The 16,712-nt window shown below is 33.2% G+C and overlaps 1 protein-coding gene across 10 annotated transcripts in view; it reads left to right on the top strand.

Moving 5' to 3' along the window:
* LOC149080384 (protein FAM91A1) overlaps window positions 1-16,712 on the top strand; it is a 609,292-nt gene that overhangs the window by 53,123 nt on the left and 539,457 nt on the right. For all 10 annotated transcript variants that reach the window (XR_016193568.1, XM_089239515.1, XM_089239507.1 and 7 more), the window contains one exon: window positions 16,402-16,553. Coding sequence is in view for 9 of the 10 variants with exons in the window: in XM_089239507.1 (XP_089095633.1) it covers window positions 16,402-16,553 (152 nt within the window). In the remaining variant the exon portion in view is untranslated. The remainder of the gene's footprint in view (window positions 1-16,401; window positions 16,554-16,712) is intronic.

The raw sequence follows: 16,712 nt of genomic DNA on the forward strand, positions 1-16,712 counted from the left end.
GATACTCATTGCGATGATGGAGTCAGCATTTGCATTTGACCAACCATCCAACATCAGAGTGATAGTTGAATTTTTCATTTCCTCTGCCATTAGAATATCAACAGTTTTATCTGCCTTATCTAATAATGATCCAGCTAATTTCTTCCTATTAGGAGGAATATAACCCAGATACAAAGCATTAACCATTTCTCTAAATGCATCACTATCTGCTATATTAAAGGGTATATTATTAGCATAAGAAAATTCTAATGCTTAACTAACCTCTGGCGGTCACTTGTTTTAACAATAAATTGGCCTTTGGTGTTTGGGTTTTGATGTTCCAGCATCCATAATAGTATTTGAACTTCTTTTGCATGTAGAAACATTATCTTCAAGAGGTTGCTTTCTTTTCAATGAAATAGATGTCTCTTCACTGCATGAAGATTCATTATCATCAGTGTTTGATGAACACAAAAACAAGGAATGAGCTTCCGATTTCTTGCATTTATTCACATGAGCCCGGATTCTTTCCACTTTTGCACTCTAACTATGGTATTGCAAAGCTTACAAGTCACTTGCCATTTGTTATCAGTTTTATTCACCATAGTCCATTCAATGGACTGTTTTCTTGTTTCCCTTTCCCTCTTAAAGGAAAGAAAGTGTTGCAAACAAATACAAAAAACTAAAATTATCTAAATACAACTTATTTAGTATTCAGGTAAAGCAAAGGTATATATATCTAGAAAAAAATTAACTCTTAACCTACACTATTTTTTCAGAGAATAAGATTGATGTGTTTCAGAATTTAATTGCTTATAAATAATTTGTTAGGATTTTTGTTTTTTTAATCATGATTCTAATAAACTGCTATACTATTTCTTATTTGGAAACAGTGTTTCTCCACTAGAGGTGTTTGAACTCTGGTTGTGCTTTAAGCGCACACTAAACCAGCTAAAATTTTTATCAATATTGATTTAATGTTCTGTGCTAATTATTATTAATATACTTATATACATAATAATTGTCATAAATTACCCAGTCTATTATACTTATTTACAGTATATATAACTCTTTCCTTATGCTTCAGTATCAAAAACTCTGAAAAAACCCCAAAAAAAACCCAGTGGGTTGGGTTTCTTCTGAAAAAAACCCGGATTTCTGCCAACCCTGCTTGCGTGCCACACCCATGTGGGGGCCATGCAGAGGTGCTTTCATTAAGAAAACGGGAGTGGGGACTAGTCGTCCCATATATAACTCAAGTGCGTATGCAGGAGAGGGAGGGTGCATTGCATTGTTTTTTCAGAAATTATTGGGTGTAGAACTCGGTCCCTTTGCAAAACTTATTGAGGGGGAGGCTCAAATGATCGCAGCCTCAAGATTCTGGTGTCTGTGGGGGCCATGGCTTTTGTGTATCGCACAAAAGAGCATCATCCACACAAACTGTAGACAGTGGTACCAAACACACAAGAGACGGGAAGATTAAGGTCGGTTGGGGTCCCGGGCAGAGAAGAAAATATTGGGGGCCCCTTAAATTTAAAAAAGAGTAAAAAGTTGGGGTTTTGTGGGGCTCTTTAGAAGTCTGTGCTCAGGGCGCGCTCCCTCTGTTAAATTCATCTCAGCAAATACCAATATTATTAGGCATCCTCAGAAGAAATAAAATATGTGACAAGTTGAAAAATAAATTAAAGAATATTTCGAGCAAAATATAAAACATCATTGTAGCTGGGTTTACAGCTTGGTCTCCTAGGCTGAGTGAATGAACCCCAGGAGCTCTGCCACCAGACTTATCCCGTTGCCGAGATCTCTTCCAGCCCAGCTTTGTGGCAGAGTCTGGAACAAAGTGAATGCACCTAACAGTCCAAGTGTGTAGCTAGTGTTGTGCTTGATATTTCAGTGCTGCCATCTATACTTCAAAATTGTGAGTGAAGTGTAATGATTGAATATTTGTTACGTTGTAGGCCTGTTGCTCTCTGTGGCGAGACTTTTTAACAGGGAGATCGGCTTGCATTTGCACCTTGAAGCTGGAAACCACAGAAAACCTGGAGCCCTGTCAGACCCCACCCCTGATTGAACAAGGGAAGAATATGAAAAATCTGTGTTTGCCATCCATAGGTTTCAAATTTTTTTTTCTTCCTAGGGAGGGCCTATTTTGTTTAAACTACTGATAGTCTTTAGTTGCCAATAAAGAGGCATTCCTGTGTAGAAGAGGCCCCTCACCACCTCTCTTTTATCTAAATTTTCAGTTGTGTGGATGTTTTCTTGCTTGACCTCAGGAAGGCAGTGGGTGCGTCAATGGGACAGGGGATCCACAGACACGTTTCTATCTGTGCTACTCGCCTGTGGCCAAGCCGCACAATGAAGAACACATTAACCTGTTCTCAGAAACGAACGAAGTAATTGACGTATGCATGGCAAATGTCAGCTACTAATCAGTGAAGTACCTGCTGTATACTGAGAAAATATTGTGTTTTGAATTGACCATCAAGGTGCACATGACTGGTGATATAGTGTTTTCTTTTCACGAACGCACTTGCAGTAAATAACATTGCGAGTCTTTGTTTTTACTCATGATTTTTTTCCAGTGTCGTATAGGCTCTAAATTTTTGTTTAAAAATTTTGAGAAAAGTTGCACAATATATATGAGCATCTATGGTGAATGTGCTACAATGAGTGTATCACCTAAAATTTTTTGTTCTTCAGCTAACTTTTATGTTGAGTTACAATGCAAAATTTTTTTTGCATCACTACCTTCTCTCTAGCTAAGATTTATTTTATTGATTTCAAATCATTACAAGAAATATAAATATTCATATAGAAGCACAAAACAACCAAGGAGACACTAGTCCCATACTGGTTGTTACAGTCAAAATGTTTGTGTATGTTAAGATTAGTACAATAAATTAAAGTTCTTGACAAATAAAAAAATTATAATTAATGAAACGAAATTAGAAACATGTAATGATACATGAAAAATAAACAACAGAAACAAAACAAAATATGAGAAAGGAAAGAGAAATGTAATTAAATTTAGCATAACAATAGGTTGTGGCAAGATATATACAATTGGTGTGAATAATATATATGTAACGGGGTTGAAGGTGCTGAAACACTTATGCAATGTGGGAACATGAATTAAACATATACGGAATACAGTACTGTACATCTGTGCCAATGCGATGCATTAGCAATTGTCTAAGTTTTTGTGAGCAAAAGGTTGGATATGTTGACAGAATTTTTTTTTTTTTTTTTCACTTTTTTAAATTTGTTCGTACATTGAGTTGATAAAGCAAAGGGGAGAAAATGAGTTATGCTTAAGCGAAAATGTCTGAGGATGAAATTAAAAGTGTATCTCAATGTCTGGAATTTGGAAAAGATGGAACTTAAGATTTGTTTTGAAACTCGAGAATGTAGTTGCCTCTTTAATCTCAATGGGGAGGGTATTATAAAATTTTGGAATGAGAAAACTGAAATGTTTTTTGAGTTTAGTTTTGTGCACCAGAGGTAGTAAATAAGTGGAATTAAGGCGAGCGTATGTGCGGGCTGAATTTGAGGTTAAAGTAAATTGATTCTTCTTATAAGGATTTGAGAATCCTTGAAAGTGCTTGAAAAAAAAAAAGTTCATTTTCAAGTCTTTAAAAGTGCTTGAAAAATCGTAGCAGTTTTTGAAAAAAATAAAAGCATTTCGAAGTGCTTGAAAAGATTTTCCTGCCTTTAATTTCTTTTTTCCGATTCCCTGTTCCTCTCAAACGTTCAACCCATACAAAAAAAGAGCGAAGCAATAGCAATGAGTATAGCAATGATGTATGGTCATGTAAACCGGAAGTATTTTTCCTTAGTGCTTGTTACCTAAAATCTGGCAACAAAACACGATACCGCCACTTGATAGTCGATAACGCAGTGTTATTCAGATTTCTGGTTCAAATGCAGTGTCCGGACCCCCTTCATTTATCATCAAATGCGGCGGATTGACTTCATTACACGCACGCGGCCAAAGGGTTGTTTAACCATGGTTCAGTAATAAACAGGCTAACCATATTTTCTCGATAGAAATGCGGAACATATATTCAGTAAATACGGGACAAAAATCCTGAATTTTTGCGCTAAATAACTAACTTTTTTGGTAAGTATTACGTCAGCAAAACTCTGACACCCCCCAGCAAAATAAATTTCACAAAGCAAAAACATTTAATTATTTAACTTAATTATTCTTGGAAGACCTTTCTACAATCTCCTAATGTTCTGGAGAAACTGAATTCTACCATCCTGAGGTTTTTGATCAAGCTGTTACATAGTTTTTCACAGCTTGAAGTGTGAATAATAATAATGCTTTTTATTCAAGGTTTTCATTTTTGGTGGAAAAGTTTAATCTTTCTCCAATATTTTTTTCAGATAATCAAATCCTGTTTTAACGAATACTATTATAGCAAAAATCTAATTTTAACGAACGCTTTTCTAATTCCGCAGATAAGTTTACGTAGGAACAATGTGCAAAAAGACCTGGAATTCCTTTCAATGAAATTTCATTATAATAAATTGTTTCTTTGGTCTCTTGCAGTTTGTTATAGCAGAATTCAACTGTATATGTCTTCATGTCGGAATATTAAATTAATGAATGCATCTGACTATGTGCTTTCTAATTTTTTTTTATTTATTTTTTTTTTTGCTTATAAAGTTTAGTATCGTTTCAAAAATAAAATGTCATTTTGTATGCTAAACTTCAATTGTTATTTTAAAAGCAAGTCCTTTCAGAATTTGGTAGGCCTATTGTCTATGAATAAAAACAAGAAAAATAACTGTTATATGGAAAATTATATATCTTAAAAACTTAATTTTTAATTATCAATTAAGAATGCTAAGTTTTTAATTTAGATTTAGAATATATTTAACTTTTTTTTTTTAAATAATTTTTATTGAGTGTAATATAAACGTCCTTGAATTTTAGAATTTTGCCTGGAAAAGTGCTTGAAAGGTCCTTGAATTTTTTTAACTTGAAAGAGTATGAACCATGTTAATTATCACTACTGATCTATAAAAATATAAGTAACGTAGAGGTAAGATCTGGAGTTAATGGAAGAGTTCATTAGATGGAGTGTTATAATCAGATGTCAATAGCCTGATAATTTTTTTTTGTAGAGACAAAATAGGAGTGCCATTAGATACATAATTGCTTCCCCAGACTAAGAGACCATACAGTAAATGAGAATGAAACATTGAGTAATAGTGTGTTAGTAGAAAAGTTTTACTCACGATAGGTTTGAGATAAAACTTGTACAACATGAAACGCAATCTATCTTTTAAATGGTTAATATGAGAAAGCCATTTATATTCTGGTCAACATGAATACCAGGGTATTTTATCGTAGTAATATGTTCAAGACGTTGGCAATTAAATGAATTATAATTGATACAATTTGGTTCATGGAGTATTATGTTATGTTCAAGAGATGGAATATTACGTAAATAGAAATGAATAAATTTACGTTTAGAAATGTTTAACTTAAGATTATTATTAATAAACCAGTTTCGAATTGTAATTAGATCACTATTAATTGTTGTGATAAGTGGTTGATAATCTGTTCCAGAGTAGAGAATGACGGTATCGTCGGCAAATGTAATGATTTTACCATTTATTTTCAGATTACATAAGTCATTAATAAAGATAATGAATAATAATGGGCCTAATATAGATCCTTGTGGGGCTCCACTGATAATATTCATAAAATTACTGAAATGAGCATGACATTTTACTCTTTGAGTTCTGTTAGTAAGATATGAGTGGAGAATGTTAAAACCGTTGCCTCTGATACCACAAGAATGCAATTTAGAGAGCAGAACTCTGTGATCAACACTATCAAATGCTTTTCTAATATCTAAGAAAATGCCTATAGTTTTTCGAGATAAATCGATATTTTTATACACATATTCAGTAAAGTTTGAAAGTGCAGATTCAGTGTTTCTTTTTGGTAGAAATCCATTCTGATTGAAGGAAAAGAATTTACTGTGGTTTAAGAAAGAGTAAATCCTAGTTTTGAGGATCATCTCAAAAACTTTAGATGTGGAGGGTAAAATAGAAATAGGTCTATAATTGTTCAAATCATTAGAATTTCCATTTTTATAAATAGGAATTACTATTGCGGATTTTAAAGATCCAGGAAATTCCCCCTTTTCAATACAATTATTAATTAGAGTTGCCAAAATTTGAAGAATATTGATAAGAAAACTTTTGAGAATATTTGTAGTTATACCGTCAAAACAGGAAGCAGAATTTGGAAGTGATATAATTATTTTTGATATTTCATAAACTGATCAGTAGGCATCATAAAGATAGATTTGTCATTAGTGTGTCTATATTGTTTAAAATTATCATTTTGTGACTGTCTATGTTCTGAAATATTCACTAAATGGGTATTAAAGTTATTAGCTAGTAATTGGGAATTTGTTTCTGAGGGCATTATTTTATTTTTGTTCTCTGATCCAAGTATTTTATTAATGAATTTCCAGCGTTTAGCTGATGTATTGCAGTTAGAAAATTTAGTAGTGCAAAAATTTTTTTTTGTTAATTTTATTTGACTTTTGAGAAATGTTACATTTTTGTAAGCTTGTTGAATTAATAAGTCATACGGATACTTCCTAGATTTCAAGTAAAGTTTTTGTTTAATCTTGGTCAAATTGACCAATGCAGGTGTCATCCAAGGCTTGTTATGTTTTTTGATATTTTCTATATGAAGGTATTTTGTATAATTATTAATTACAGTTTCGAGTTTAAAGATAAATTGATCAAAATTCAGCCTTGGGGTATTTTTCGTAATCGCAAAACTGTAATTTTGAAGATACGATGAAATTCCGATATTTTTTTTTTTTACCATTAGCAGTTTTAGGATTAGACGAAAAAAACTTTAACTTACAAGAGATTGGATTGTGATCAGTTAGGGTAGTGGTGAATATAGCTGAGGAGATTTCATCGATTTTAATTGAACAGCGAATAAATATGTGATCAATGCACGAATATGAATGTGGCCTAGTAACATTGGAAATTAAAGGAGTGAAGCCATGACTAGAGAGCATATCCAAGTAATCAGATTGAATACTGCATATAGTATTTAAGATATCAATATTAATATTTCCTATGATAACTACATCTCTGTGTTTAATATTTCTTAAAATGGAATCGAGTTCTTCTATGCATTGATTGGGAGCAAATGAGTGGGATCTATACAGATTTAGTATAGTGAATTTTAATGTTTGTTCTTGGATTAACAATCAATTCACCAGTGAGCATTGAAAAACCATCACGTTCTAAAAATTTAAGAGATTTGTGAGTGTAAACAAAAATTTTTCCGGAATTCTTGCACTTCCTACAGGGAGTGAATAAATTATAGTCAGTTAGAGTATAAAGATTAATTTCATCCTCATAGACCCAAACCTCTGATAGCACCAAAATATGAATATATTTCAATGATTGATTCAATAAAACAAGAAGTTGGTCAAAATTCACCCTAACACTTCGTATGTTAAAATGAACTATATTTATCGAGCAAAAATTGTCATTGGAATCATTATGAATAAGCAAAAAATTATTAAATTCCTCCAGGGTACAGCACCCGGAAGAAAATTTGACAAGATTCCAATTCAATTAGAGTATAGATGTAGCAAAATTTGTAAACATGGCAAAAGTGAGAGGGCAATTTTGGAAACTTTAAAGTTTTTGAACAAATTAAAATATTGTGTTGCATTGAAGACGTAAATGGGAATTATATGAGCAGTTAAATAATATATCTATAATTTCGTCAGCAATGTTTTGGACAAAGAAGCATGAACAAAATCGGAGTGCATCCAGAGTGTACATTCTTATACTAGGGGTTTTATACATGTTAATTAATGCAATTTAGATCATCGAGATGACTAATTTTGTACACCCTAGATTCCTCCGATTGTCTCAAATATACTTTTCCGTTTCTCGTCCAACAAAACTTAAAATCATTATCAGTTTTAAATTTCTTTGCAAAATAGAATACCTGTTTAACAAATGGTGCCAAGTGCTCGTTGAAATAAATTGTGTGGGGTCTGAGTCGATTGTTTATCTCAGATGCACAAATCTTAGATTTACAGGCGATGTTATAGAAGATGTCACAGGATTTTTTGGTCTTAAACTACATGATGATAGGCTTGATCTTATCTTTTCTTGATGTTGGAACACGATGGATTATGTTAACATTGTGTTCTAAGTCAATAACATCAAGTTTCTGCAGGATCGTTGACTTAACTTCATCCAAATTCTCATTTTCAATTTCCGGAAAACCGATAATTTCAATGTTTGATCGTCTCGAGTATTGTTAGGGATCGGTGATATCAATTTGAAGGGTTTTCAATTGAGATTTTAAAGCTGTGTTCTCCACTTCTAGTGACATCATTTTGTTGTTGTAATCTTGTATTTCTGATCGCTGATTTTCAACTATTGTTTTCAGTGAGGTTAGTTCCTGGGATTGAGTTGAAAATTGATGTGTCATGAGACTCATGAGTGCCTGGATGTGTTTTTGAAGATGAAGGCGATACATGAAATGAGTTTAGTAGATTCTTGTGACAGAGGGCCCATCGTTTCACTCACAGTATCACAGATGTTCAGCGCACAGGTCGGAATTGGTTCGACGACAGTTTCTTGATCAAAAGAGTTAATAATTGATGACTCACTTTGCATTTTGGGTTTACGGATATCACCCTCTGGCATACTGGTTGAAGTGTTGCTTTGATCATTAGATGCACATTTAACACACACCCAGTTGGCTTCATGGCTTTTGGCAATTTTTCGAAAAGATTTCTCATTATAAATCTAATATAGTGATAATAGCCTCACATTTAACACAGACAATTTTTTCATCCTCAACTATGATGTTTTCTTCACATTGAACGCATGAACCTGATGTTGAATTCATGTTTTCCATAAACAGACAGTTAATGCACCTATTACATTTACTAAATTTAATTTACTTCATTGTTAAAAGGTTTAGTTGAAGTTTAAATAAAAAATAATTTGGAAAGAAAAAAAAATTGTTTAGGTAAACAAGATGTCACAGCGGGAAAGCTCAGCAGCCTCCTCCTCCCGTTACCAGATTTTAATTATAAGATATAATTATAGATTATAGATTAAATACAAAATTCAATAATAAAATATATTTTACACTAAATTATTAACAAAACATATTAATAAGTGCTTGGTTGACGTAAGTCAGCACAAATAAATTTAAATGTATGGCAAGATTTTCATTTCCCACTATAAATGAAAACTTTGTAATTGAAAAACTATGTAAAATCATTCTATGAAATTGAATATTAAGACCTTTCAATTGCTTTGTGATCAATTATATTTTCCAATGAGGATGTTACCACAGTTTCTAATGAAACACTTCGTTTATACCAGTGTTTCTGAAAGTGGCCAATATCACCCCGGAGGAATGGAATGGTCCAGGGTGGGGCGGTAGAAGCTATGGGTTGGCTGGAGTGGGAGGCATTTAGAAGAAAAAAATTGTGAAGAAGGGGGGGATTGAACAAAAAGTTCAGGAAACTATGGTTTATACATAACTATTTTGACTTCCGTGCGTTATTAATACAGTTCCAAAAAGGGAAAAAGTTCTAATAGTCTGTTAAGACCATAAGAATAATAATGAATTCAATTCATATAAATTGATTGAAAGGGTTTTAAATTATTTAGTGAATTTGTGTGTGTGAATGGTTTTAATTAATTGATCAATTAATTTGCATGCTATTAAACAGTAATTGGTTGTTAATGAAATATTTATTACCTTATGAACGAGTAAACTATTCCAAGCTGGGTTATAGGTGGGACTTAAAGAAGTTTGATTCACTTGGCCGCAGTTTGAAAAAGGTAAAAGGTTTAGAAGAACAGTTTTTTTAGGAAGATTTTTTGGCACTCAGGTTATGTATAGACCTGCTCATCTCTCACCACTTTCTTCGGATAGAAACTATGCCCCCCCCCAAGAGCGGTGTTGCAATCCAATATGCAAATCGGATGCTGCCGGTATCATTACACCATGATGTCATCGATCATGAGTGATCCGCCTATATAGAGGAAGATTTCCTCCATGCACACATTTAATCCTGCCTTTAGTTTGATATCATGGCGCTGTGCGCTCGTGAGAGATGTTTTAATCTTAACTGTGTGTGTTTTATTGAATAAATTAATTTTAAACCACTGCATTTCCGCCTCTCAAAACATGGCGACGAGATAGTGATTCGATCCCAGTGACTTTGTTTTTTATCCGATGATGATACTCGATTTTGTGACTTGTTCCGGGGATGCTGCTTGTTCCGGTATTCCCATTCTAAAGTTTCAGTGTTTGCATGTGTTTCTGTAGTCCCTGCTCAAGCTAGAACAGTGCATGGGCGGAGATACGGGGGGGGGCATGAAGGGGATTCGACTGATCTAATGTATATATGTATATATGAATTGACATCATGCCCCCCCCCCCAGACTTCCAAGTCAATCTCCGCCTATGGAACAGTGTTGACAAGTTAGTTATTTTCCAACTAGATCAGGCCTTGGCCATTTGGATGGAAAAATATGCTTCTAGTTAATTGTCCTTTTTACAGTAAATTAAAAACAGTAAATCAAATTAACTCTCTCAAACAAAATATTTGTGTAAAATTGGACGCGGAAAAATATTGATGAAACTGGATTCAAGATCTCACTATTCCATTATTTCGTTCAATACTTTTCAGTCTTTGTTTGGCTATAACAGACCCAAAGTCTCGTACTTCCATGAAATTGACAGATTTTCAAAAAAATTCAATAAAACTTGTGGGAAAATGCGAGGTGCAGGTTCAGTTCAAAAACTGATTCAAAATTGGAACTTTTGATTGCTAGTGCCGCTGTTCCAATATATTGGGTTGTTCTTGGTTCCCTTCCCTTGGTATTGGTTTCAGCGGCATTAATTCTGTTTTCAATCCTATGCAGGGCGTTGTTGCAAAGTTTTCAGAAGGTTTTGAGGAAGGCTTGGGAACTTATACAGGGCCTACTGTTAGTCTAGCTAACGATCATTTTTCTCCTATACGCTGTAACGCTCTGTTGGCACTCAAGGCAAAAATTGAAGATGCTGTGGAAGTTCTCCAACGTGAGGGTGTTATCGAGCAAATCGATAATCCCAATTGGGCAACCCCCGTTGTACTGGTTCTGAAACTATCGGGCCAAGTTTGTTTATGCAGAGATTACAAAATAAATCTATGGCTGCTTTTGAAATGAAAATGCCGTGTAATTGATGCTGTGCGTCTAATAAGTTAAATAATTTAACATTAATATGTATCGGAATAAACTGTGACCGAAGCCAAACGTGTATAATGAATGAGTAAATGAGTAAAAGTTGTATAAATGAGAGTCGTATTAACGAATGTTCCACTGTATTGTGGTTTTATGAGTGTTTCTGTGTATACCGAACCCCATTATGTGAGTATACAATAAGTACTTGAAGAATCATTTCTTTACTGTTGAATCTCAAATGTTGTAAAAATTAGAGGTGTGGGAAAGGGAGAATGGCATGGCATCTGTCTTTCAGGGAGGTGTTGGTGACAGTATCTCTTTGTGATGAAGCTATCCAATGGTCACTATCCAGCGGGGCCATACAGTAATAAGAAATAATAAAATACCACTCAAGACCTGGGGTATCATATGTCATTGCCTTTTTAAGAGAAGCTGTGTTACGTAAGATAAAATTTGAGATGATTATAACCGGGAATTTCATGTTGAGAATTTATTATTCGCAAATGCTGACTTGTGTGTGTAAAATTACTTTTTTGTTCAGATTTTTTTTTAAATTGAATATATGTTTTTCATCTCTTGTTGTGTTCTTTTCCGATTGTTTTCTTGAAAATAATTTTTCTTTTTTTGTTGAAAAAGGATAGAAATCAACATCTACATTTTAATATCGGAAAAAAAGGTAGAATTTTTTCTTGTTTTCATTTTCCATTCTAAAGTTGGTGTTTGCATGTGTTTCTGTAGTCGCTGTTCAAGCTAGAACAGTGTTGACAAGTTAGTTATTTTCCAACTAGATCAGGCCTTGGTCATTTGGATGGAAAAATATGCTTCTGGTTGTTTGTCCTTTTTCAAAAACTTTCCTGTATACTAGTAGTCTATTATTAAATCACTTGAAAATACAGGAATATTTTGGGAAATACAGAACATATGGTCATCCAAATAATGATTAAAATTGATTCTGGTTAAGTCCGGTTTCTACTTGTTTTCAATAAAAAGATTAATCTTTTTTTTGAAAAACATAATTTTTCTGCATGTGCTATACAATTTCACCTTGCATCCTTTTGTACATGCAATAATTTTCGACCTCGCATATGTTTTTTATATTGTTTTGAATCAATGCCAACAAAATGTGTTATTACCCCCATTGTGCATAATTTTTGATTGCAGCAGGCTATGTAAACTACTGATAGATTTCTTGCTATGTTATTTTTTAAGTGTGTACATTGCTGCCCTCCCTGTTTTGCAGTAGGTTATAATTAATTAATGAGTGTAATAATTAATAATTTCATTGGTTATAGAACAAATTATGGTTTTACACAGGAAAACACTCTCACTCTCGTTAACAAAAAAATTGGGTGAACGAGAGAGATTCCTTCATTCTTTTTATTTTTTGCAGCACAACAAAAAAGGAAGATGGTTGTCTTCCTCCGCCACCCCAAAATCTCCTGCAGGGGTTAAACCAAAAGAAAAAAGCTGAAGTGTGTGCGTATTTTTATTTGACCAAAACCGCTATGTACTGTATGTATGTAGGCCCATCGGTTTTTATTTTCGAAAAATAACAGTGATATTATTTGCCCTCAGACCTTCAATTTTTTTTTCTCATCTCTCATTTTTCATGTATATTTTATACAGTTACTTTTTAATTACATACCTTAAAGATATTTTTCTAGTAATGTATAGCTATAACGTGTTTCGGCATCCCTTATCATCTGGCGCCATGTGCAATTGCACCGATCGCACCGCCCTAAGACTGCCCCTGGGTACAATTCCTGTATACTCCCCTTTCCCTGCATATGCTTTAGCTTCCAGGGAGGCTGGAAATTTTTTTATTTGTGAGAGGGGCAGTGGGGGGGGGGGTCGAATAATTTCAGGAAACACTGCTTTAGACTATACTGACTGGTTTTACAAATGACTACACGTTAACAACTACGTATATTGTTGATGTAAGAGACTAGAATTGATAAAGGCAAAAAAGTGAAACACAAGTTTATTGATTGAGATTGAAATTTAATTAACACTTAAAAACTCATACAGAACACAGATACACAAATACATATTACACTCTGCCACTCTACGCGAATTGCCGCTCATCCACAGAACAAAAAAAACCTTCAATCGCTATTTCCAGCTATTCCCCCCCCCCCCAAAAAAGTAGACTCCTTCAATTTATTTTCACACAAAATTCAACTTATTTTAATTTCACTCCTTATCTTTAACAGATTTGTGATTGCTCCATGTATTTTATTTATTTTCCAGTATCTTTAACAGATTTTCAGTCTCTCGTTTTGCTTCCAAGCTTTCTATTATTAATTTTCTACTATTCATTCTCTTGATAAACCATTTCTTTTCATGCCATTCTCTGGCATGTTTAGTGTGTTCAATGGAAAATGGTTTCCAGTTGTGCATTAATTAAAATTACTTTGTCTAGACTATGGCCGTGGTTGGTTTGTTTGAAAGGTATTTGATGTAAGATTCCAACAAAGCTTATTTAGGCAGACAATCAGGGGTAAAAAAAAATTCACAAAACTTTTCTTTGGGTATGTGGTAGACACTCTGATAATTAAAATAATAAGGTAATAAGTTAGCATCCCTCGCAGCTACAGTAACCATTTTTGTCACGTCATTATCATATTCTGTATACCGGGGTAATTGTGTTGGGATCTACAGTTTATAGCCGATTCCAAAAGAGACACGGTTCCAGAGGATGGCAACCGCCCCTTCCAAGATCTGAATGCTATGAAAAATATTGGTCTGTATCGTAAAATACGAGTTGATCTAACAAACTTGTGAAATAAATCAACCTGGGCCTGTCCTTTTTTTTTAACCGTCATCCCACGCAGGCTACATTGCTTTGAGATAGAACAGTTATACCGACAGATATAGGGGCTTCTACATCTTGGAGTGTGGTTTGCCTAAGTCATTATTTTCTATGCACACCCGGGTCACAATTTCTCACAGGTCCCTTTATTAAAAAATATATATGATAGCCCCCCGTGCAATCATGTGAAGGAGCTGGCAAGGCTTGAGACAAAATTCTCACCTGTGCAAGACATCATTTTGGTGCCTCTGGCATATAAGCAGCATGAGTAAAATTAACTGGGGGAAACTCAGATTTGTATATGCCATGAGTAATATGGTGAAAAATAACATAGACAGTTTAGTCATTGAAGCTCTTATCCTGGGCTTTATATTCACTTACTTCATAAACTTACACAAGTTTATTGTATACTATTTGAGTTGTGTTCCAGCTAAATGAAATGAATCAGAAATTACAATGGTTTCTGAAAATTATTCCATCCAATACAGCCAGTTTGTAATTTGCAGAAAAAAAATTCATTTTCATTCTTATTTTTGATTTGGAAGATAGATGGCAACACTTGAACACATAACAAGTGCAACACTTACATGAATTATCTTTTCGTTCCTTTGAAATCAACCACGATCATGGTCTGCACAAAATAATTATAATGGATGCACAACTGGAAACCATTTTCCATAGAACACACTAAACATGCCAGACAGGGCCGCAAGTAGATGCTTGGTCACCCAGGGCAAGTGCACATTTCGGCGCCCCCTGTAATGTTGAAGGTAAGGTTTGAGAATGAAATTTGCGGCGCCCAGGGCACGAGACCCGCCTGCTCCCCCCTAGTTGCGGCCCTGATGCCAGAGAATGGCGTGAAAAGAAATGGTATATCAAGAGAATAAATAGTAGAAAATTAATAATAGAAAACTTGGAAACAAAATGACAGACTGGAAATCTGTTAAAAATGCTTAAAAATAAAATAAACATGGAGTAATCACAAATCAGTGAAAAATAGATAATGAAAACAGATGTACTCAGATTGAATTTTTTGTGAAAATAGAATTATTGTATTATAAATATCTAATAGTTTAATCATTATTCTACAGTTTTTATTTCTATAGTTTAAGTTAAAAATAATTTAAGTCTTATAGTTTTTAATCACTATATTTAAATTTCTGAGAATTTCAAATAAATATTCTAAGAATGACTTAGGAAAAGAAGTTATCTCAAAGTATGTTGTATCAAACTGAGGTAATGATCAAGAGCAAACGCAAAAAGAAACACATCATTTTAAATATGAAATGGGTAAATTCTGGTGAAAGAAGCAACATCAAACGTTTAAAAAATGTTTGAAACTGAAGAGAACAAAAAGCACTACTTAGACTTGTATCAGCTGCAAAAACAAGAAAAATAATTACTTTTCTAATGAGTTTTAAGTATCTCCTTTAGTAATTTTTTTTAAATTAGTGATTACCAGGTCTACAAGCTAAATCTAAAAACACTCATTTTCGAATTATTTCTAAAATCTGTAATAATATAATATCAAGAAGTATCTCAATTTTTTTTTTGTGATTTAAAAATTTAAAAAAAAAAAAAATTTCTTCTAGAGGAAATCTCTATGTATTTTGTACCTTGTGGGGGGGGGGGGGGGGGAAACACCCCCTTCTTCTGAGGTGAGATAACACTTTTTTGAAGTAAGAAGTAATGCTGCGTATGTACCACATATATGTATGTAAAAACTGTTTATTTTATTTTCTGCCAAAATTTTTAAGTGCTACAAAACTGATAAATGCTGCTACAAAAACAACATTTTTGCTGCTACGAAAATTTTTTTTTTTTTTGCTACAAAAATAAAATTTCCATTTTCCACCCCTGAATACAGGCAAATATAAGATACTTAAAAAGAATAAAAACTACAGATTGTGCATTATATTTCTTACTCAATAGATTTGATTTATATCATTAATTATTAATAGTTTAAATTATGTAATACATTTTTTTTTCTGATTTTATTTCATGATTTAGATTATTATATTCTTTAGGTGCAATATATAAAAATTATTTCTGTATTATGGTTTTAGCACTTTGTATTAGATTCACTTTGTATTTGTTTTGTTTGTCTCACTGTTTGTTTTATTTTTAACCAGGCAGGGTTTTTTCAAATAAATAATATTGTTTTATGAAGGAAAAATTTCTGAGTATTAAATCTATAGTCATTGTTGCAATCCTAGATCATAAATGTATTTTTTGGGATATACACATTGTTGATTACTTTTAGCAAAAAAAATTATCGTCTTTACATTTTCTTAGTGAAATATAATGGTTTCTTGTTACAAAAAACATTTTTTTTGTTTCAGTTCGCACAGTAAAGAAGGATGAAAAGATATATTATGAAGAATTGCTCAAGTATGGTCGAGAACATCTTATGCTTTATCCATATCATTTATCAGATTTTATTGTGTCAGGGATGCGGATTACACCTTTTCAATACTATATAAATATGATGCAGGTATTAAAAAAATAATTTTTTATTTTATTTCTGTTGCCCTAATTTATTACTTTTTTCATGACGAATTATCAAATTTTTGAGCTAACGTGATTTTGTGAGCTAACAATGTTCTTCCCAGACACCTATTACTTGGTAGACTGCCTGACAAAGATTTTGTGA

The sequence above is a fragment of the Pholcus phalangioides genome, unplaced genomic scaffold, assembly GCF_987345545.1.
Source record: "Pholcus phalangioides strain wild (caught in Gottingen) unplaced genomic scaffold, Ppha-v1.0 ptg000011l_1, whole genome shotgun sequence".
Taxonomy (NCBI): Eukaryota; Metazoa; Arthropoda; class Arachnida; order Araneae; family Pholcidae; genus Pholcus; species Pholcus phalangioides.